Source organism: Poecilia reticulata, chromosome 11 (genome assembly GCF_904066995.2).
Source record: "Poecilia reticulata chromosome 11, P_reticulata-male-v2, whole genome shotgun sequence".
Lineage (NCBI taxonomy): Eukaryota > Metazoa > Chordata > Actinopteri > Cyprinodontiformes > Poeciliidae > Poecilia > Poecilia reticulata.
In genome coordinates this window covers 22,260,055-22,283,845 of record NC_088840.1, presented here as the reverse complement: position 1 = coordinate 22,283,845, position 23,791 = coordinate 22,260,055, and the positions used below count along the sequence as shown (strand labels likewise).

The 23,791-nt window shown below is 38.1% G+C and overlaps 1 protein-coding gene across 15 annotated transcripts in view; it reads left to right on the top strand.

Moving 5' to 3' along the window:
- LOC103472577 (regulating synaptic membrane exocytosis protein 2-like) overlaps nt 1-22,883 on the top strand; it is a 45,499-nt gene extending 22,616 nt beyond the window's left edge. For 6 of the 15 annotated variants that reach the window (XM_081612452.1, XM_081612446.1, XM_081612449.1 and 3 more), the window contains 23 exons: nt 111-270; nt 429-452; nt 1,532-1,600; nt 2,539-2,671; nt 2,919-3,026; nt 4,483-4,533; nt 4,629-4,694; nt 5,904-5,963; nt 7,928-8,037; nt 9,072-9,101; nt 10,318-11,037; nt 11,870-11,911; nt 12,065-12,103; nt 12,537-12,563; nt 13,524-13,546; nt 13,626-13,723; nt 15,287-15,436; nt 15,945-16,129; nt 17,092-17,227; nt 18,496-18,608; nt 19,370-19,471; nt 20,677-20,816; nt 22,004-22,883. In XM_081612452.1, coding sequence (XP_081468578.1) covers nt 111-270; nt 429-452; nt 1,532-1,600; nt 2,539-2,671; nt 2,919-3,026; nt 4,483-4,533; nt 4,629-4,694; nt 5,904-5,963; nt 7,928-8,037; nt 9,072-9,101; nt 10,318-11,037; nt 11,870-11,911; nt 12,065-12,103; nt 12,537-12,563; nt 13,524-13,546; nt 13,626-13,723; nt 15,287-15,436; nt 15,945-16,129; nt 17,092-17,227; nt 18,496-18,608; nt 19,370-19,471; nt 20,677-20,816; nt 22,004-22,192 — 2,775 coding nt within the window. In that variant the 3' untranslated portion in view covers nt 22,193-22,883. Of the gene's footprint in view, nt 1-110; nt 271-428; nt 453-1,531; nt 1,601-2,538; nt 2,672-2,918; nt 3,027-4,482; nt 4,534-4,628; nt 4,695-5,903; nt 5,964-6,843; nt 7,012-7,927; nt 8,038-9,071; nt 9,102-10,317; nt 11,038-11,869; nt 11,912-12,064; nt 12,104-12,536; nt 12,564-13,523; nt 13,547-13,625; nt 13,724-15,286; nt 15,437-15,944; nt 16,130-17,091; nt 17,228-18,495; nt 18,609-19,369; nt 19,472-20,676; nt 20,817-22,003 lie in introns of all 15 variants that reach the window. The other 9 variants (XM_081612450.1, XM_081612447.1, XM_017307395.2 and 6 more) reach the window with 7 other exon arrangements.
- The last annotated feature ends 908 nt before the right edge of the window (nt 22,884-23,791 follow it).

Sequence of the window (23,791 nt, the reverse complement as noted above, 5' to 3'; positions counted from 1 at the left end):
GAACTGGTCCGTAAGCGTCTGTTAAATAGGTGAAGTGATCCTCAGACTGAACAGGTTTGAGGATCTCTGGCTTTAGGATCGGCGTCCTGATGGCCCCCGTGTTTCGCCAGGTGCTGATAGAGCTGGAGTCGGCGCTGCTGGACGATCAGCCTCACTGGTACAAGCTGCAGCTTCATGACGTTTCCTCGGTGCCTCTGCCCAATGCCTCCCCCTACCTGCAGAGGAGGGGACTGCAGACGGAGCCGTCGCAGAGCAGCAGGAGGCTTCAGAGTGAGAGTCGCACCAGAAACACACCGACTCTCACTCAGTCACGTTCATTTTTTTTAGAAATATAGATGTTTATTTTGTGTCTTTATTCCATCATGTCGTTTTTTTTAACATCTATTTTTTGTTTGTTTGTTGTTTCACTTCTTATGATGCGTTACCAGATAAAGGTCCTTACTTTAACTCAGGTAATAACACCTGTGTGTGTGCCTGTGTGTCTGTGTTGAGTCCTCTGAATTTTATGTTGCAGTTTTTTGTTTCTGCAGCCATAAAATCAGAAACAATCAGGATGGACAGTTTGTAATTCTGTTCATAAAATTGTTTAAGGGGACCTTTGATGCAAAATTCATATTTTGCAAATTTTTTATATTTCCGTTTTAGTTTCTACTGATTCTAAAACAGCCCATGCATTAAAAAATGAATTGTTTACTTATAAGTTAATGTTTTTTGGTGTTTAAAAAATAAGCTGTTTCAAAAACTTTCCGACGTTAACATTTTTGTTGCTAGGTAACAACCTGACGAGCCCTGTCCTGTTACCTAGCAACCCAAAGGAGCTCCAGCACATTTTGTCCACTGTTTTTACCACTGTACAACAGCTGCTGGAAAAGACAAGTGTTTTGTTGTTGACTTACCGTCCAGAAACCACTTCCTGCATTCTTGTTGGTTGTGGAGGAGGCTCCACTTTAGCTTTTCAAACATGTACTATTGTAAAATTGCGCATCTGTTTGCAGCCGTTTTCACATGCGAGTGGAAACGGCAGCAGCTTATTTGGATATTAGATGTTACTGTAATTTTCCTTAAAGCATCATTGCAGATGCTGTAGCAGTCAGTGTTACGGAAACCTCTGACTGAAGACACTGATAGAAGTTTGGTTGCTTTCTGTTTGTGGATGAAGGATTGTTATGGTGCGTTTGACTCATAATTGACATTAACAGGTTAAATGTGGTTCCCTCTATTCACTCCCCATTAACATTTTCACATTTGTCACGTTACCCCACAAATTTCTATGTATCTTATTGTGATTTTGGGTGACTATCAATACAAAGGAGTGACTCATTCTCAAGTGAGAGGAAAGAGATAATGGTTCTTAACAGAACAGAGCCAACACTTTGCACAACCAAAGCTTTTTGCCTCATTCAGAGTTACATATTTATTTTCTGTTTTTATTCTGCTCCTGAGTTTGACGGTTTTCTGTTTGTTGTGCTTCCAGCTGAAGATGATATGTGGTTTTCTAAACATCCTCCTTCTCGTCTCTGTGTGTTTGTAGGATCTCAGAGGATCAGCGACAGCGAGTTTTCAGATTACGACTGCGAGGACGGCATAGGCGTCATTTCAGGTAAACGCAACATCCCATAATGCAATTTACTCATCTTTTGAAAAGAAAATTCAAACATTTTGAATTTCTACTAAAAACATTAACTGGAACACAATGTCTCCATTGGTAAAAATCTGATTTTATTGGTGAAAATTTGATTTATTATTTTGTATTTTTTTGTTTGTAAAAATGTGATTTTCTTTTTTAACCAATAAAAATTTGATATTCATATTTTTATTTTTGTTTTAAGTAAAATAAAAAAATTTCCCTAAATAATTAATTATTTAGGGAAAATTTTCCAGAATTTCTTTTATCCAATTTTTACCAATCAGATTGGTAAAAATAAAATCTTTACCAATAAAAATCTTATATTTTCCAATAAAAATCTGATTTTATTGGTAAAAATCTGATTCATTCTAATGTTTGAATTTACTTTTTTCTAAAAACTAAGTTAGCAATTCTCTTCTTATTATTGCTACTTTAAGGTAACATGAGATGTACTTTATTGGCCCCAGAATTGGGCAGCAGCACCATGACATGCAGAAATAACAGACAATATTCTCAATATAAATAAAAAAATACACAATATTCATGTCTACAAAATAAAATAGAAGTGTTATCTATTAATGTATGTACATATTTTATGAAAATGGAGCCGTGATGATGAACAATAACCAGTAATAATTAGTTATCGTTAAAAGGTGATGGCATGTAAGATTTCCTGTTTAAATGTGTAATCTGATTTACAGGAATGTTCTGACCAAGTCGACAATAAAATATTGGAAACTAAACTGAGATCCAGAAGGTTACTTTAACTCCTGGTTATTTTATGGAGCTGATTTTCCATCTCTGAAGTTAGAAGCTTAAAGTTTTTCTCGCAAGTTGCAGTTTGACTGAACGTTTATCAGTAGATCACATAAATGTAGACGGATAAACCACGTTTATTTGTTTCATTGCAGATTACAGACAGAATGGGCGGGACTTCCACAGCTCCACCCTCTCAGTGCCAGAACAGGTGATGTCGTCCAATCACTGCTCCCGATCTGAGATGGTCCGCAGGTCACGGTCGCCAAGCCAACCGCCTCCACAAAGGTAATATATAATCTTGGTAAAATTGAATCACATTTTATTTTTAAGCCATGTTGTTAGACGATTCTAGTCTTAGATTAGGAGATTAAAGAGCAAAGAGGTGAGATTTGTTTTTATGAGTTAAAATTACTTGCCACTTTTCAAGGCACAATGTTTTTTGTTCTTTGAAGATCGCCTTTTATTTTTACCCAAACTTTTCCTCTTCTTCTGTGGCTCTTTACCTCTCTGACCTCTGACCTCTGGTTGCCAGTGGCAACCCTATGTATCCGTTGTACCGGGAGGACGCGGTGCGGCTGCTGCGCGGCTCCAAACTGAGTCGAGCGTACTCTGACGCCTGTCAGTACAGCAGCCTGGACAGGTAACCGAGGGAAACGGCATCAGCACACCTGGACTGGATCTAGAGAAGCATGGAGTCCGGTTCCGGCTTAATTAAACATTTTAATTCATAAATCAGTATTGAAGTTATCGAAGAGCTGCAGTTGGATCATTGATGTAATACTGGATTGGACATCACGTCAGTTAGCGCGCTGTGCTTTGAGTCAGGAATATCTGTGGTCGGAAAAATGACACAATAACAAAAATAACATCAAAAAATGACGCCATGTTTTTTCTGTGCGAGTGGAACAGTTAGCAGTGAAATAAGGCAACACACACCAACTCTGACAAATCGTCAGTAGAGCAGCTGTTTAAATTAGCTAATCAATCACCGCTGTGTTCAGATGATCACTTATCAATAATCACAAACTAAAAATCAAACCTGGAAACATAAAACTAGTGGGCTGAATGTTCTGCTTTGGGGTTTTCGAGTACTTTTGGGAAATGTTTTTTGGTGTCGATACATTTGAAAGTGATCGCAGCTCTGTTGGCTAGCAGAGCTGTTGTCAGTCTGTTACCATGGCAACAGGTCTTTGGGTTTAGAATCGACTCGGAGAGCAAGAAGAAAACAAAGCAGAATACGAATGGCTTTGAGTTGCTCTTCACCTGTTTCTCAGCTTTAGTTTCCCTTTGCTGTGACGCACTGCGGCTGCTGTGATTTATAAAAGTTCAACAAACGACAAGATACAATATTCTTGTAATGGCTTCCTTTGTAGGTTGCTGCAATATTCATAACAATCATCAAATAGGATGAAATTTGATAAAGTTTAGGAGCCATACTTTGTTAAATTTGAACAAACTTTGGCACCAGTAAAGATGTGAAATTTAATTATTGACCTTAAACATTAAAGAGAAATGTGCTCAGTCCTCTCTTGCATTTTGACAGAACTGATAGAAACCAAACTGTTTATAGATTTATATCAAAGGGTAACACGCATCAACTTTCTAAGCTTTAACTGAAGACATAGTTTATAGAAATCTGATAAGAAATAAAGGTGCTACAAAAAATTTTCTCACAGATTTTGCATCAATACTGTGACTCGCTGCACAATAATGGCGCCTGCAGGGGCGTCACTAGCATTAGCGGCTAACAGGCGCCGTCCGATCCAGTATGATGTGCTGATGTGTTGGACCATGAAAGCAGAAACGGGTCTGAACTGGATGTAATGCGCTTCAGTCTTGATGTTAGAGCTGATTTATATTCAGCTTTTAGTTTTGAATAACTTTGTCTCACTGTTGGTTCCTGAACTCGGTTCTGGTTTTAGTTCTATAGTTTCACACTCCACACATTTATCTTAGCATTAGCCTCCCTTAACATTGTAGCACCACTTCCCTTCTGTCTTTACTGTTTTTGGTACTTTGGTAGTAGAAGTTGTGGACATTTTGGTGCTTAGTTTGTGCTGAACATCTGGATTCAGTTCCTCCTCCTCTGTATTCAGGCGACACCTGAGGAGAATGTCTGTTGCCAACTCTCTCGATTCCTACGACAGGTACCGCCGCAGTAGCTAGTGTAGTACCAGCAGAAACAGTAGTTACATTTTAAAGAGTAAACATGTAACTGTTGATATGCTTCTCTGCATGTAAGACACTTTAACGGTCCACAACAAACCTGGACAAACCATGTTATGAATGGGAGTTGTGAGGAATACAGGTAAGCTCTGCTGGTTGTTAATTTATAGGTGCTATAGGTCGTCTGTAGGTGCGTCTCTGTAGATTCAGTAATTTAATTCAAAAGAAGAAACTCATGTCACATAGATTCACAGGGCCGGATTTACAAGGATGTGGGGCCTGGGGCTGGAGCCAGCTTGGTGCCCTGTCAGTTAAAGAAAATGTATTTTACTAAAGAAAATTAAAGTTCATTAACAGGTATTTGCCTTAATAGTAGGTACTAATCATAATGCAGGCGAATATTGTTTATGATCATAAAAATCCCAAAATATTGATGCACCCTAACTAATTTAGGCATATAAGTTTTATAGAAAGCACAATATTTGCAAAATATGTATTCATTAAAAAATAAAGAAGAAAAAATCTTTGAGTGCCCACCCCCAAAAAAAAATTTGGTGCCCTGGGCTACCGCCCCAGTAAGCGCTTTCTAAAGTGTGGCCCAGTAGATTAACTACATACAGAGTGATTTATTTCAAGATTTTAAACCACTAAATGCCACTGGTTGAGAAGTTTTATGTGTTCATGGAACGTTGTATCTAAAAATATTAAAAGAATGTTTAGTGGAAGGAAAAATGTTTGTTAGTAAGAGCTGCTCAAGTAACAAGGATGATCCAAACCTGGAATAAAGCGAAGTCATTTCAGGAATTTGGGGAACATTCACCAAGTGTGAACTGTAGCTGGAGTCGGTGAGCGAAATGAACTCAGTTATTGAAATATTTTCTATTATTATGATTGATAAAAGTTATTGTTCTTGAAAAATATTCTCATTTGAAACAGGATTCTCCAGGACGCCACTTAAGCTTTATACCACTAAACTACACCCAATGACTATAGTTAGTCATATTTTCTGGTATATTTCTGCTCTCCTTGAACAAATAGTGTAGAAAATATAAAAAAAATTCAGTTTTGTTTTTAAACAACATTAAATAATTTTTTTAATCCGTTATATAATCTGCACTTTATGGTTCTTGTTTGTTGCTGTTTTTTTGGTCGAAACTGAACTTTGGGTTTTCATTAGACGTGAGTCAAATATTTCCACAGTAGTAACAATATATCACTCTGTGTGCAATAAATCAAAATAATGCACGAGTGTCAGATTTTGAATTGAATTACTGAAACGGTTAGCTGAGACGCAGCCGTAGTGTAGAAACAGTGGAAGGTTTCGAGTGTTTGACGTTGTTCTGTTCTGCAGTCAGGATTTCATCCCAGACTTTCCCTACGAGCCAGAAGCTTATGATGAGGAGCTGCTGAGGTAAACGGACCAGTTAGACTGGGGGGAAACCAGTTAGCTGTAGCTGTAGTGAGAGAGGTTTGGAAAGTGCTTCATATTCAAACTGCGTAATTTCAGAATAAAATGCAATCTAACGATTTGATTAAAAGCCTAAATTTATTGTTGAAACCAGAAATTTTAAGATAATAAAAAGACACCTAAACATTTTTATCACAGTCCATACTTAAATCAGACTACTTCTTGTTTTAGGTCAGTTAGAATCACTAAAATTATTTATTTTTGCTAAACACTAGAACATTTTTCATAATAACTTTTTCAGGCTAGTAACATGTATAAAGAGACATTTCAAAACATTACATTTTATTATATTTTAGTTTAAAATATTGCCGCAATATATTAATAACGTTAATGTGTGATATCATAAAATCGTGAATTGAAACTGTCTGCTTTAGTTAATTTGTGTTGTTTTCATCTCCAAAGTGTGGTGCTGGAAAAGTTTGGAAACTTACCTTGAAAATGCTTGAGAAGTTCTTGAATTTTGCTGTGGGGAAAGTGAACGAACCCAGAGAACAGATTGAAAATGCCGACTGAATCGTTGTCGTCTTTCACTTCTTATTTTCCTTCTCTGAACTCTGAGCTCTTTTTCTCTGAATCCCGACTTTTATGTCCTTCAGTTTAATTTAAAAACTTTTATTTTTCTGTTCTCACCTGTTCTGGTTTTTGTTGAAACTTCCTGGGAAACATTGTGCCAAATATGTTTCCTCTCCTACAAACGGTGCCTTTTTACTTTTGAGATCCACAGGTGACCAGAACAATGTCCGCTCCGTGTGACTAACCCGTCCCCCCAGGTGCAGCGGTTGTCATGGTGACAGTAGTTGACAGTTGTCGTGGTGATACGCAGGTACAGCAGGGGGATGGACCGGAGGGATTACTACAGCCGCTCTCGCTCAGCCGACCAGCGAGCGATGGCCGACCGACCCGTCTACGCGCGGTCGCACTCGACTGATCGCGCTGACTCCTCCTACCTTAGGTCTGGTCGCTCCGCCCCCCCTTCACCTGCACTGATCAGGTGACCCGCTGCTGACCAATCAGGAGGCGGCTCAGTCTCTACGGTGTTTGGAGCATGAAGTCCGACTCTTCATTTTTTTTCACTTTAACCCTCTTTTTATTTTGTTGCATGTTCGGCAGCCTGACTTGTTTGTTGCCTTTTGTTGATTTGGTTTGTCGGTTATGTCGCAACCATGCATGTATGCAACCCAGAGAGAAAACATTTAATTTATCGTCTGCCTGCTTGGCTTTCCTGCAACCTGCTGCTGAATCCTCTAACACACTCAAACACACAGAGTAACTGTCCTCAAATTAAACACTGGACAAAAAAAATACTGGTTTATTTTAATTAGGGCTGGAGCGATTAATTGCGATTAATCAGTTATTAAAATAATCAGCTAATTTAGTAATTGATTAGCCATTAATTGGAGCATACAGAATCAAAAAAGACAATTTGCTGAAAAAAATCCCAAAACTCTAAAATATATAATAAAGTCACATATGTTCCACCCAGAACTCGTCAAATGGCCCAGTTTTAGCTTTACTCTGTTCAAACCCATGAAAGGAAAAGCTGTATTACTGCACTCATATGTTTATTTTCTTATTTTAAAAATATTTCCAAATATTGTAGTTTTTCTTTTTTGCATAAAAAAAGTTAATGTGGTTAAATGAAAAATCTTAACAATTGTGCCAATTTTAAAACCCAGTTAATTGATTAATCATCAGAATAAATGATTAATTGTCAGAATAATTGATTACTACAGTAATCATTAGTTGCAGCCCTAATTTTAATTATTGGTGTTGTGTTTAATTTACTACGCGAATGCATGGTTCCTAATCGGACATTGACATTTGACCTTTCTTCCTTATTTCTTGTTTGTAGTTTATTTTCTGGATACTCCGTTGCCTCATTTATTTACTTTATGTTTTTAAAACAGGGCTAACGCTCGCGCCGGATCCAACATGACGAGTCCCACCGGAACGGCGGTCTGTCTTCGCCGCGGACGCCAGCTTCCTGTTGTCCCGCCAAAAGGACCTCTGGACCGAAGTACGTTTACTGGAGAACAGCTGACCTTATTGCCAATTGACTAATAATAATCAATATTATCTGCATTTAAGATATTTATCTACTTCTTTTTATTTTAATTTGGTTAATTTATGCAGCATCAGTTCACGCATCTTGAGACACTTTATAAAACGATCAAATTTATATCCAGAGATGTAAAATCACATTCAGTTAGTCCAGTAAAATCTAATATACATGATCAAATTACATCACATGCTTTATTTTGTTTTGTTTTTTTATGCTTTTTAAAAATGATTTCATCTGTTTATTTAATTTCTGGGGAAATCAAAGTTTATCCCCTCTAACGGAAACAGACATTTCTGATTGGTTCTGATTTTTAGCTTTTTTTTTAGTTCATGTCAAATTTATTTATAAATCACATTTTAAAACAAGTTTTCCCAAAGTGCTGTAAGATACAAGAGACAAACCAAGACATAACATAAACATCTAAACATTCATAAAATACTATAACAAAATTTAAAAGTAAAATCAGAATCTTCTTATTTTACATTTTATGAATAATTGAAGAATATTATTTTAGAAAATCTTTTAAAAAACTGATTATTAATCAAAAGGTTTGGGCCTCAACATGCTACAGTAGGGAACAAAAAGTTGAGGTTAAATAAATCTGTTGGTACGATGAAGATAAAAAGTACATTTGTTGTTTTCTTTACTGCTTCTAAATGAGCCGTTTTAACCGATTTCTCCTTATTTCTGGTGATAATTGAATACATATAGAAATACTTCATGTACTTGTTTCCACCTCTATTACTTTATATGGCAATTTGATCTGTAAATTAATTAAAAAATTTAATTTACATGAATGACCTGGACAAAAAAAAAGGCACTAAAAAAATTTACTTTGAAAGTTTTACAACTTATTAAACATCAGCAATCATCAAACTATAAATACAAATTTTAACATATTGATTCACCTTTTATAAAACGAGTGTTTTCTCTGCAGCTGACCCTGCTGAGTGGAGTTTAGCAGCCTAACGCTGAGTTGTTTCTTTCAGATGGAGAACCTTTTGACTGTGTTCAGACAGGTAGTGACTTCAGCACCTGAGTGTCGCCACCTGGTTAGAAATAGAGACGTTCTCTGCATGTGTTGGGTCTTTAAGAAGAGCGTTGTGCCGTAGCTGTAGTTGTTGATAAATGGAGGATAAAAGTGATGATTAGATGGAACAGATTAAGATGTGTGTGTGTGTGTGTGTGTGTGTGTGTGTGTGTGTGTGTGTGTGTGTGTGTGTGTGTGTGTGTGTGTGTGTGTGTGTGTGTGTGTGTGTGTGAAAACACTCGTGGACGTCATTGGGTTGATCAGGGCTTTGTAGGAAGTCCTAGCTGCGTTGTAATGCAGGAGCGTCAGGGTTTTACCTGCATTGAACGTCTGAGTGTTCAACTGGTGGATCTGTTGGCTGGAAACTAGCAACCAAAAACTTCCTAAAGGTGACATATTATGCTAAATTCACATTTTGCACTTGTACTTCCATTTGAGTCTCAACTGCTTCTAAAAACAGCTCAAGAGTAAAAGCAAAAAGTATCCAGCCATTTTTTGGCAATAAGTTCAAGGTTTTTGGTGCTTGGAAAATGAGCTGTTTCAAAAACCTCCAAGTTAAGTTACATTCCACAGGCACTGCGCTGTTACCTAGCAACCACAGCGGAGTTCCGCCCGTTATCTAGCAACCCAAGCAGAGCTTCAGGACCTTTGGTCAGCTGTTAGTAAGACTGTATGGGCTGTACAGTGACCGCTGTTGTTGACTTACCATCCAGGCAACACTTACTGCATTCTTGTTGGTTGTGCAGGAGGCTCCACTTCTGCTTTTCAAAGATGTACAGTTGTGTAATTGCCCATCTGTTTGCAGCCATTTCCCCTCAGTTCAAAATAGGCACAACTGGCCAGACTAAAATTTCATTATCTAAGAATGATTTTGTGCAACAACATTAATGGACATGTTTTGTATTGGCCTCAGATCTATCCTAACCTGTTCAGAGAAGCATAATAGATCACCTTTAATCAATGAAGTTGATTCTCAAAGTTGAGTGAATTCAGTGGAAAGGATCTGGAGTCATTTTCTTCTTCTTCTACCTGCTGAACTCGATGCCTCCTCTCTGTGTTTTAACAACAGTAGTGATGTGACTGGTCAAGTGATTGGTCATGTGACTGGTTAGCTTCTGAAGCTGGTCATGCTGTCATGAATCCTCTCATTGTTTCTGATCATCTTCTTGTTTCCTCTTTCTTTAAACTGAACTGCTGTTCATCAGTGTTGGCCACTCCACCTGCAGGAGCACCAACAGCCACTTCCCCTCATGAAGTCCTGCCCCCCATACAGAAACATGCCGCTCCACTTGTCAATCACCAACCTCCTCCAATGATACGAATTCAGGGACCACCAGCTCATCCACCTCCATCCACCTCTTTTCACCCTCCACCCGGTCCTCCACCTGTATGCACACCTGTGCCTACATCTGCACCCGTTCCCCCACCTGTACGCACACCTGTGCCTACATCTGCACCCGTTCCCCCACCTGTACGTGCACCTGTGCCTACATCTGCACCCGTTCCCCCACCTGTACGCGCACCTGTGCCTACATCTGCACCCGTTCCCCCACCTGTACGCGCACCTGTGCCTACATCTGCACCCGTTCCCCCACCTGTACGCGCACCTGTGCCTACATCTGCACCCGTTCCCCCACCTGTACGTGCTTCTGTGCCTGCACCCACCCCTGGTCCTCCACCCGCACCTGTACCTCCCGCTGCACCCACACCTGCACCTCAACCTGCACCCACAGTCACATCAACACCTATAGCTGCCCCTGTTTCTGTCCCAACACCTGCACCTACCCCAGCCCCGCCTCCTGCTCCTGTTCAGCCCCCTCCTCCTGTTGTACAACCACAGCCACCTCCTGAATCCACTTTACCCCCAACTCCTTCCCCAGCCCCTTCACCAGCACCCTCACCAGCCCCACCCCCTCAGACTCCAGGTGTGTATGTCTGTGGGCTGGTAGCCTGATATTGACCCTTTGCATCTATGTCACCTAATTGCGTTGAGGCGCCATGACAGACAATGGGAGTATTGAAAGGAGCGACTGTGATTGTTTTTATAGCCTTACTTTTACTTGCTCAAGTCAAGCTGATTTGTCTGTGGAAGTAGCACATCTAGTTGGGGCTCATAGATGGCGGTATTTACAAAAATTGGACATAGCTACCTTAGAGACCGACCCATAACTTCTCCCAAATATTTAATCAAATCGTCAACTAAGCCTGAATTCCAGCCACATGGTTTATACCAATGTCATAAACAACTTTTCCCCTTACACTGGAGTGTAAGAAAGCATACAAACATCTAGTTTCGGCGTTTCCCCCAGTGTACTATAAGCCTGGCGGTCCACTAGGCTTTATTTGCTCCTCATCAGGCTAAGCATAGATTGTTTTAAAGATTGTTTTAAATAGGTTGTTTTATACACCAGTATCTGTGAGTATAAAGACGGATTAAGCTAGTTCTTACAGTTGATGGGTGTGAACCAGTAGTACCTGAACCTGCACGCTAGCTTCACATGCTATTATTTTAAATTTCGATGTCTGCTTGTACTCCTCCGAATTTGTGTAACTTCTGCAGACAGATTGTTTTGACATCCATCATAGCAGAGCTGGGCTATTTTCTTAAAAGCATGACGTCATGCAAAGGGTCAATTCAGGAGTTTACTACTAGAATATTCCACATTCCTCACATTCAATACTATTCATTCATTTAATGCTTCATTTATTCATGTGTCCATGTTTGTTACATCATCACCTCATGTCTGCATGTGTCAGACCCAGAGAGACGCTCAGCTACACCTGGCGGCACCAGAAAAGGCAAGTCCACTCAGGGAGGTCTGATGATGAGTTTAGGTGATCCCTGAGCTCGTAAACTGAAGCTTTGGGTTGTTGTTGACAACCAAGAGGGGGTCACCTGAATGATGTCACTGTGGGTTTGACCAATCACCTGTCTCTTTCTGCATGATGCAGAGGTCACATGGGAGGACCAGCAGAGGAAAACACCCAATGGTACGGCAGCACCCTCTAGTGTTTAGATCATAGTCACTGCAGTCTGGAGAGGACACAGTTTGCTTTAGTTGGCATCCCTTTAATTGTTAGTAACCTTCCAGGTAAAAGACCCGTCAGCCATAATTTGCTTGTTACCATTATTGTCATAAAAACATTGTGAGTATTACCCTTTTGAATTATTGTTTCCTTGTTGTTGTATTAGTGGCTTGTAGCTAAACACAACACAGAATAAAATTTTTGTGACAATAAAATGGGACCAAGAGCTGAGCTCTGAGGTACGCCGAAAAGGTATTTATGGTAACTGGTGTCTAGTGTGGTCTTTAGAGTGCTAATTGGTGAAACTGATATTGCCGAGCCCAGCTCTCTCATTTCAGACACGTTTTGTCCTGATCAGTTTGTCTGATTGTTGTTCATTGATTGTTGTCGTTTGAAGGAGACGTGTTGCCAGCGAGTGGAGAAGGTAAAGAGACGCTGCTTCTTTCTGCTTGTAGTTTAGATTTGAGCTGCTTCAGAGAGTTTTCTAGTGCTTGACTCAAGCTTGGTTTTCATCTCTGATAGAATGAAAAACTGAAAGTAGTCATCCTCTTCACTTTGTTTTTGAAAATGTTTGATAATTATTTAGTCCTGTTTTCTGTGGTAGAAACATAAGAGCAGTAATGGACACCGCTAGCTAAAAAGGTTGCTGTGCTAACCCTGCAACACTAATCATAAACATTAGATCTATTAGCGCTAATGTGCTTCATATCAACATGGTATTTAGTGGAAGCTAATGCTAAACTGCTGATTTCAACCATGTTGACACCCCACCATGTGTTGATGACACAACATATCAACATGCAGCTTCAAATTTGTTTTTGAACATTATCAACCTTTCACTCAATATTTTCAGTTTTATAGTTGCTGAGTTTTGCCAACTCTGTTGCTGATTGACCACAGAGAGGCTATGGTCAGAAAGTGCATTTTAAACATTTTCCTGTGGAACAGCAATGCATTCTGGGTACAGAATAAGCATGAGAGAAAATAAAAATGCTATATACATGATCACCAATCACTTCAAAATAACAGCATGACTGTAAACGTCTAACTACTTAAAAATATCTTGACAGTCAATAACTAAAACTTAAACTCGGAGGTTTATTCAAGTAAAAGTTTAAAAAGCAGTCGAGAGGAGATTAGCGGAAGTTAAATGTGCTAACAGTTTTCAAAACTAGCAAAAGCGCTACGCTAAAAATTAGCTGCAGTATTAGCACACTAGAGGAAGTGTTTCCACCAAGAGCATAATCTGAGTTCAAAAACTGCTTTGTGGTAACATGAGACAAACCTGAACATTACTGTTTTAAATTAAACTTTGATGCTTCACAATAAGATCCCATGTTGACATTTTATTTTTATTTTAAACTATCCTCTTATGTCTCTGCAGGTGTGATGAAGGACCCCACTAAGGTAAAACCCACAGCAATCCAAACCAACTGCTTGTGATGTCACGGCCTTACTCGCCTGTTTGCTCGTCTTCTGTCCTCAGATGAGGGACAGCCTGTCCTTTAAATCGTCAGACAGCGACGTCAGCGATGTGTCTGCCATGTCCAACGCGTCTGAAACCAGAACCGCCCTCAAGATCAGGTGAGAATCCAGGAACCAGCCTCACAGTATTAACATTTTCATGAAATTTGCCTCCTTTTGTCATCTTACAACACAAACGATCAGGGCACTTTATTAGGTTACGGATCTCACAACCTTTTACAAATTAAATATGAACATGTTGATGCGAATTTGCAGCTAGCCTCTTTTGCTCTTTTAAATTAAATGCAACCTTTTAAAATTTGACCTGTGAGCAGGAACTGCAGGAAAAAATCCAGAAGAAATCTTGTTTGCAGTTTGTCACCAGCAGTGTTGGTCAGACGAATCTAAAGTTTAACATTTTTCAATTTTAGCCAGTAAAACTAATTCTGATAAAATCTATCACTAAAATCCTGAGAAAATACATTAAAGGTTGTGATTGTGCTGGAACATGACAAAATGTGGACAAGTTTCAAGTTGCTTTACTCTCTCATACATTAAGTTAATATAGGAGAGAAACAATTAATTGGATTAATTATGATTAATTGCGATTAATCAATTATTGAAATAATTGTTAATTAATTTAGTAATAGACTAATCGTTAACTGGAGTATGCAGACTCAAAAAAGGCCAATTGCTGACAGAACAACAGACTCTGAGCAGTTAGATAGATAGATATAGACCAGTGGTTCTTAACCTGGTTCGATCGAACCCTAGGGGTTCGGTGAGTCGGTCTCAGGGGTTCGGCGGAGCCTGTGCCGCGGAGGTAAAGACACACTTGTGTAAAGTCGTGATGACGCCCCGCTTTGCCATCACTTGCTGCAGAGGATCATGTTACATTGCTTAGCCAATAAGAGCTGCGAAGGAGCACTGAATGAAGGAGTTCCACTCTTTTCACCAAATTCTATAGTCTAAATCTGCTCCTTAGTCGCATCTTTTCGGGGTTGGTACTGCCTCTAGTGGCGTGGTGGTGGTAACACAGCTAATATAATTACATTACTAAATCAGAATACCGCAAAGTATGTTGTGTGTCGGGGGGGAGGAGCAATAAGAAGAAGGGTTCGGTGAATGCGCATATGAAACTGGGGGGTTCGGTACCTCAAAAAAGGTTAAGAACCACAGAGATAGATAGATAGATAGATAGATAGATAGATAGATAGATAGATAGATAGATATCGTGCACTAAAGGAATGTTATGTTGTTACATTTTCAACAATAACAGGTTTTTGTCGTCATTTACAAAATTAATTAAACTATAAGCTTATTTGCATTTCCTTATGTATTTCTAATATTGTATATAAAAAAGCTTAAATGGTTGGTTAAATGCAAAATTTGCAGAATGTACCAATTTTTTCAAAACCTGATTAACTGATTAATAATCAGAGTAACTAATTAAAACTTAATCGTTAGTTGCAGCCCTGATCAATAGAACGTCTAAACGTCTCAGATCTGTCGTCTTTTCTTTTTCTTCTACCTGCTTTATGTATGTTAAGTTTCGCTTTATTTATTTTCTGCATGTTTTTTATTTTTTGACGATGTTTGCATGTGCATGTTTTTGTCTGCCATCTTTTTTGCATGTTTCTCCATTTGCATTTTGCCATCCCGTCCTCTGACTGGTCGAAACAGTAAGGCGGAGTCTGTGGAGGACCAATCAGGGGATTTGGGCGGTGGCTCAGAGGGGGCACAGGAAATAGAGGGAGCAGCAGAGGGCGAGTCTCAGCTCCATAAGAGCGAATCGATGGAGGAAGGGCTGGAGGAGGAGGCGCAGTCTGAAAAGTAAGAATGATGTGCAGTTCGCACTTCAAAAACACAAAATCTTACCAAATAGTTTTGGTTCAGTTTCTAGTGCAAATTTTTTCGTACATTTGAACTAAGACAAAAATAACTTAAAAGTCAGTTTAAGTAAATAATTACTTAATATTTCTGAAAAAGTTCTAGTTCTACATGTAAATTACTTCATAATATGGGAAAATGTCCTGTTATAAGAGAAACTGGTAACTTTTAAAATCAATCATTTACTTAAAAAAGCTCCTACATTTTGGTGAAAAGTCACTTGTAGGTTAGTTTTGTCTTATTTAAAGTGCACTCAGATATTTGCACTAGAAACTGGACAAAAATACTTAGTAAGATTTTATGTTTTTGCAGTGCATGTTGCCCTCAGCAGTGGCTTCTGGTGTTTTTATTGATTTAGTTTTTATCCCTCTCAGTCCTGTTAGTCTTCCACTCCTCTGGTTTATCTGACCTTTTTTTTTGTCTGATAGAAATATTTTTTGTTTTACTTCAGAGCTGCATCTACCTCTGGTGCTCCTCTCACCAAGTCATCCAGCGTCGGTGGAGAGATTTGCTCGTTAGGAAGAAACGACGACGACGACGACGACAAGAAGCGGCGCTCCAGCTTCGGAGCGAGGATGATGGGAATGGTGGGACTGGGAAAGAAGAGTCAGAGCGCGTCCCAGCTCAACCCAGAGGGTCGGTCCCAGTTCGGTCAAAGCTCACACACAAACAGGAAGTCAGATCCTAATGGAAACAGGAGAACATTTAAGAACCTTTTTACTTTTTCTAATTATGTAATAGATTCTCTTTTACCTGATATAACAATTCAATTTGATTCAAAGATACTTTCCCAAAAGTAAATTAAATGTTGTAGCTGATTTCTTCTTCGAAGAACATAATACCACTACGGTAACTTTAAATCTTAGACTTCAAGCCAATCTCTGTTTCCATCTGAAGAAAATCTAAAATATTGTGATTTCTTTTACTCTTTCCATTGAACAATGAGCAAGAGTAAACTTGGAGTAGGACAAAGTAACTTTTCAGCAAGTTATAAAGGCTTGTTTTAAGTAAATAATTGCTTAATACTGATGAAAACGTTCTAGTTCCACTGGCAAGGGGGACTAAAACTGTTACCTAGCAACCCCACCCAAGTCCAGCCCGTTACCTAGCAACCAGTTCTAGTTCCACTGGCAGATTTTAGAATATTTTTCTCATGTTAAAAGTGAAAGAATCTGCCAATGAAACTAGTATTTCTTCATCAAGGTTAAGGAGTTATTGACTTGGATCCTATATCTTTCTGAAAGTTAGTTTTGTCATATTTCAAGTTTACTAAGAGATTTGCACTAAATACTAGACCAAAAATACTTAGTAAAATTTTGCATTTTTGCAGTGGCCATGTTTTTTCTAAAAAAAACTTAAAAAAATGTTTTTATTTATTTATTTTTAGATTAAGCTCAGTTTTTTTGGCAGAAATTTCCCTTCTTTTTCTTCCTATCTGCAATAAGCTGCCATACATTCCAGATGCTTTATGTTAGCTCACTTTATGCAGTTAGTGTTTCCATCAGCTCCTGCAGGAGATCTACAGCCTAACTGTTGATCAGTTTCCACCAAACACTCGTCCATATTTGTCTTCAATCTCTTTCGTTTGTTTCTTTCAGAGGAGGAGAAGAAGAAGAAAGCGATAAGACTTCCTGTCCAGAGGAGCGTAGAAACCGGTTTGGCCATTGAGTTTAAATCTCGATTCACCCGACAGCCGAGTCGAGATCCGGACGCCGAGGACCCAAAACCCGGAGCGTACGCACTTTTCAGTTCAACACTTTGTTTCTGTTTCCTTCTGTTTCGTTCTTTTAAAACAAAAAATCACACTACCATCCTTCATTTTAACATATTTTATACATAATTTCCACCGTCACAACGCTGGTTGGGCTTCTTCTTCTTTGTATGGTGGTTGACAATAAAAGTTTAATGTGCAATACTGCCATCTACCGGAGTAGATGGTATATATATCCAGAGGTGGTAAAGTACCCAAAAATTATACTCAAGAGTAGCACTACTTCAACATATTTTTACTCAAGTAAAAGTAAAAAGTTTGTTGGTAAAATGTCACTGATTAACTGATTATCAATCATTTAATATTTAAAAATTACATAATCAGACAGGGCTGCACAGTGGCGCAGTTGGTAGAGCTGTTGCCTTGCAGCAAGAAGGTTCTGGGTTCAATTCCCGGCCTGGGGTATTTCTGCATGGAGTTTGCATGTTCTCCCTGTGCATGGTGGGTTTTCTCCGGGTTCTCCGGTTTCCTCCCACAGTCCAAAAACATGACTGTCAGGTTAATTGGTCTGTCTCAATTGTCCCTAGGTGTGAGTGTGTGTGTGCATGGTTGTGTGTCTCTGTGTTGCCCTGTGACAGACTGGCGACCTGTCCAGGGTGTACAGGTCCAAAATACACAGTAAAGTGAAATGTTTTGGTCTTTAAAGGACAAAAATGACAATAATTCACATAAGTAACAAAAAATAACAAAATCAGATGAAAGAAAAATGTTTCCAAATCAGTTTCTTTCAATAAAAAAACTTCAGAAACGTTAACAAAAACTGCCGCTGTGTGTCTGTTTCTGGTGAATTTCTGGTTAAAACATGTTTGTTTTTCATTCAGTGGGTAGAAAAGACAGAATTTTACTCAAGTAAGAGCAGAAAAAAATACTAAAATACTCTTAAAAGTAAACAAACAATGTAATTAGTTACTATTCAACTCTGGATATTTCTCTGATTGGACAGGTTTGTGTTTTCTATATTTTCCGTTGGCCATAAAATTTCAATTATGTAAATAAATCAGCTTAATTGAAACACATCAGTAAAAGAAATCTAATGTTTTTTTTAATAAAGTTTTGCACTAGAATGAGGTGATTTCTCAGCCAAAATATTTACGTTTTTGTATTTTGCATTTTTTTGCATGACGCCACAGGTTACTAGCAGAATATTAAATACGTTTTTCACAGATTTGTAATGAGAAAGCTGCTAATGTCTAATAATAATAATAATATGTCTTCCTGTTTGTCTCGTCAGCCTGATATTTCCAGGAGTGAAGTTGGCGTCAGATAAGCAGTTCACCGGCTTTCTGGAGGGATTAGGACCCGGCCAATTGGCTGGACGCCAGACGCTGGCCACGCCCCCCATGGGTATCGATGATCAATATTGAAACATTATTTATTCAATCATACATCTTCCTCATTCACATCTATACTTAGTTATTTATATCAGAATTTCCACTTTTTACCATAAAAAGTTTTACTTTTTTTTTCAATTACTCATTTATTAGTTTGGAAAGGGCGGATTTACAGATACATGTTGATTGAAATAATTTCATTTACAATAATTTTATTCAAATTCTTAGTTATTTTTAGTGCTGAGAATGTTTCTTCATTTATTCTGTGACTAAAACTATAGTATAATGATTTGTTTACATGTTGCAGTATTCTGTTTTCATGCTTTCTAGTTTCTGTGAGGAGTTATCTGTCTTAGTTGATGAGTATGGAGGGCCAGCAGTGACAAAATTAAGTAAATAATAAATAAATATACCATGAAATATATACATGTAATTTAATATGTTTTTAAAGAAAAGTTTTTCTTTTAAACATAATTTTTTGCTATTTAAATTCATTGTTTAAAAAATATTTATAGGATATTTAATTATTGAATTGTATATGTCATAATTTCATGATATAGTTTTATTGGTATGTTTAATTATTTAAGGATGTTTTTAATTATTTTATGATACATTTAATTGCGTACATGTATATATTTTATGGTATATTTATTCATTTAATTTTGTCACTCCTTACCCTCCATAGATGAGGTGCTGTAAGGATAAAAATATCTGCAGGAAGTGTCTGTCTGTGTCTAGAAGCTCATATAAAGATGGCGGCTGTGTGTTGATCAGGGGACATCCAGATCGGGATGGTCTACAGGAAGGAGCGGCTGGACGTGGAGGTGATCCGGGCCCGGGGGCTTGTGGGTAAACAGGGCAACAAGAACACTCCAGGTGACGAAACAACCATTTTATAATGTTGTAGATTAAAAAAATGAAACCAGTGCAGCTGATAAACTAGGCTGGAACTGAGACAACATGAAACATGGAGTCAGAATTACAGCGGGATGCTTTAGATTTAAACATAGCCAGAACTTGGAATGGCCTAGTCCAAGGGTTTGTGACTTTCATAATCTAAAGAGTCATTTTTGCTCTCAGTCCAGCTGAATAAAACTTGATTAGAGCCGTAAATGTTACATAGCATAAAAAAATACAACGTATGCCAGCTATTGAAAAACTTCATTTTCAAATGAGCCCCGTACACTGTAAAAACAAAATCATACCAAGTTATGTTTTTTGTCTAGTTTCTAGTGCAAATATCTTAGTTTTGTTTTATTTCAAGTGTAATAACTTAGAAGTAATTTATCAGCAAGACACAGGAGCTTGTTTTAAGTAAATCATTTATAAACATCGCCTTCAGTGCTTGTTTCACTAGGAAATTGTTTTCACTTATAATTTGGGAAAAAATAGTTTTTTAAGTGAAATAATCTGCCAGTGGAACTAGAACAGTTTTTTTATCAATATTACAAATACTGAGTTAAAACAAGATCCTAATTCTTGCTGAGGAGTTACTTTCAGTTAGTTTTGTCTTATTTCAAGTGTTTTAAGTTATTTGCACTTGAAACTAGACACAAATGTTTGGTAAAATGTTGTGTTTTTGCAGTGCAGGCTCTACTTTTTGATGGTCTTATCAAATAAATCCACATATAATAGACGAGGTTCTGTCCATCCATGCTGAATATTTCATAGCTTTATGAAAACTGTATATAATAAAATAAATTTGGTTTATTGCTTTTTCTATGATAACTGGATAATATTAAGTTATAAAAGTCTCTGACTGGAGTGATGCTGATATTAAATGAGAGCCTGCAGCTCCCTCTGGTGGTGGGATGGAGCGTTTATCCAGAGAATGTTAATAAAACAGGACAGGATGTACAGACACACGTCAACATGCTGTTACCCTTTATTACCTAATATATAGAAGAATCTATAATTTATCCACATACAGTTTTTCAGTCTTCTAAAATAATCTACAACCAAAACTGAAGAAATATCATGTATATGTAATAAATTACATATACATGAGCTATTTGTCCTGCAGATTAGCTTTTTGTGTGTTTTTACCGACTGACTCATGATTCTGTTTGCTTGTGTCGCAGCTCCTTATGTGAAAGTGTATTTAATGGATAACGGGAAATGTGTGCTGAAGAGACGAACGCGTCTGGCAAGAAAAACTCTGGACCCGCTTTACCAGCAACAGCTCCAGTTTGAAGAAAATCCTGAAGGGAAAGTGCTGCAGGTAAAGTCGGGGAATACAAAAGTGACACAAAGATCTCCCCTTCAAACAAACAGAACTAAAAAATGCTGTAAAATATGTCATTTTTAACTCAGACATGCAGAAAAATCAACCTCCCAGCTCTGTGACGGATTATATTGATCTAATCTGAGGATTATTGATGAAAAACAATCTTAATGTTTTTTTTACTACTTTTTGTTGCTTAAAAAGTAGAAAAACAGGTCAAAGGTCAAATTTTATTGTGCTTACAAATATGTGCACTTTTTAAGTCATCTGATGTTAAGAAATGTGACATAAATAAAGCCTAATTGAACTGAGAATGAATTTGCAACCTGCAGAATAGTGACGATGTTTTCTGTCAGCTAATAAAAGACCTAATGAAAGCAAAATGTCCTCTTCGAATGTGAGTTCAAAAGTTTGAAAGTTATTAGGAAGAAGAGGTTAGGAGAAATGTTGGAGACCTAAAAGACGAGAACCCTACGTGAACTTTTAAAAGCTCTGTATGAAGACGACTACCTGTAATTCACCACATTGGACTGTGATAGTTTGTTATAAATATCTGTTCCAATTCTGACCTGCATTCTTTCTCTGACACTTTGGTGTCGACCAGCAGTTTATAATATCTTTGTAGGAAGAATAATTTATATTAAGGAGAAATGCAACGCAGTAGCTGTGAAAGGAAGCAGCTTAAAATCTCACTTTTCTACCCATAATCAGTCAGTATTTTACTCTTGAAGGCTGAACTGCAGTACAGTAATAAAACAGTCAACACATCATTCTGAGGACATTTAGCCATCAGTAGCATCAAGCTAACGCTACATCCGCTAGCTAAGCTAAAATACCGCTTTTCAACGACTAATTATTGTCTGGATAAAATGTTTGGTTAGTGGTTAAACATCTACAGACATCGGAACAGTTTGTACCTACAAAATGTAAGATCTGCTTTAAAACAAACTTTATGCTCACAAACAACACCTGGATGGTCTGACTGGTATGAAAAAATTCACTTTTCATGCAATATATGCAAAGATTGTTCACAAAAAAGGCTGTAATAGTGTGTCATAAAGTAAATTTTGTGTCTTTTGGTTGCAAAGTATGCAGTTTTTTTTTAACATAATTTTCACTTTAAATTTCTATTTAATAAATAAAAAAAACAGAAAATGTGTCTAAATGTTTGTCTGTCGCTGCAGATCATCGTCTGGGGCGACTACGGACGCATGGATCATAAATCCTTCATGGGAGCTGCTCAGATCCTACTGGACGACTTGGACCTGTCCAACATGGTGATTGGCTGGTTCAAACTGTTTCCCGCCACGTCATTGGTGGACCCGGCGTTGGCGCCGCTAACGAATAAGGAGACCGAAGGCGGCAAATCGTAGCATCAGGAGACGGGACCGACTGCGTCGTCGCGTCAAACGGGCCTCGAGGCGAGCCGGAGGGGACAAACGGTCGCTGGGTGCAGTGACCCTCCTGTGCTCCTGCATGCTGCATGATGATGTCACAACGATGACGTACCAGTGCCATGATGATGTCATCGGGGCGGAGGGAGGCTCCACCCCTCGCCGAGGAGAGGGCGGGACGGGTTGGGCAGAAGATGCTTTGAAAAAGAGAGGCCAAAAGACTCGCAGCTGCCAGCCAATCACAGCAGCTCCTCTGTGTCATGTGACAGGCGGCCTCTGTTTCCATGGAGATGCAGGAACATGGAGGTCTGCTGTGGTGTGTTTTTTGCATGGAACGACAAAAAAGATTAGAAGAAAAAAAAAATAAACGTCAGAAACTTCAGCAGGAAAAAAAGAGAAAACAAACCGACACCCTGGGAATGTCGCCTGAAAACTGGAAAATAGTTTCGTCATTTATGATTTTTGTAAAATATCCCTGACATGCGACTCATTTTTCAGAGATTACATAACGTGACTTTAGATCCATGAAGGTTCTCTAAAACATCGTCAGTCCTGTAAGGTTTAACGTTCTGCTGCTATGCCTGCTACAGCCTTGTTTTAAAAAACTGGGATGCTGTATAAAATGTAAATAAATACAGAATGCAATGATTTGCAAATCATTTAAACCATATTTCTCTTTCAAATGTCTTCTGTTTGTTCAGATGAGAAGTGACTCGAGCACAGAAAGGTACAAGAGAAGGAAGAAAAGCTGCTGTTTTTCTACATTTTAACGTCTTGTTCCCGTAATGGATTAAATTATTTTCTTCCTCAACAAACAACCTTCTTCCAATTAGGGCTGGCGATTATATCAGTTTTATTGATTTATTCAGTTTTTGTTTTTTGAAGATTTAATCTGCGCTCCTGGTGTTTCCATAGCCAGTGGTTTCAGAACGCCCAGGGCGGCCATCTTGTTTGACAAAGTCAAAAAAAGTTGCAAGAAAAAATCTAAAATTGAGATTAATCCAAGATATTTTCAAGCTTCATAAGTTTAAATTTGCTAGAAAAAACTTTTTTTTTTTTTTTTTTAAAAAAAAAAACCCCTGGAAATTTTAGTTTGAAGAGTTTGCAAAAAAAAAAAAAAAAATTAAAATTTTGAGATTAATCTAAAACATTTCTAGAAAAATCTTGGAAATTTCTGAGTTTTAAGGGTTGAACAGTTTAGACTTAAAATTTCCACGCAAATTTTACTTTTTCTTTCTAATATGGCTCTAATACGTTGTCACTTGAATGTCCCTCTGTAACACAGAGAAACGATTGTTTATACTTCTCACAAATTAATTTTAAAATATAAAAGCATTACATTCATGTGAAGTTAGCGAAGCTTTTGCTTCGTATTTTGTTGAAACACTTTTAATCGATGGTCTTCTTGGTCTCTGCCTTTCTTCTCTGCAGAGGAAATTCATTAAATGAAATTAATCTTTGTTCTGAGCAGCATTTTGAGAAAATACTTTTCCCCCATGTTTCATTTGCTTAGAAATATTATGGCAAACACAGGGCTTTTTTGCAGCACATCACCAGCAGAGGGCAGCAGAGGCAGGG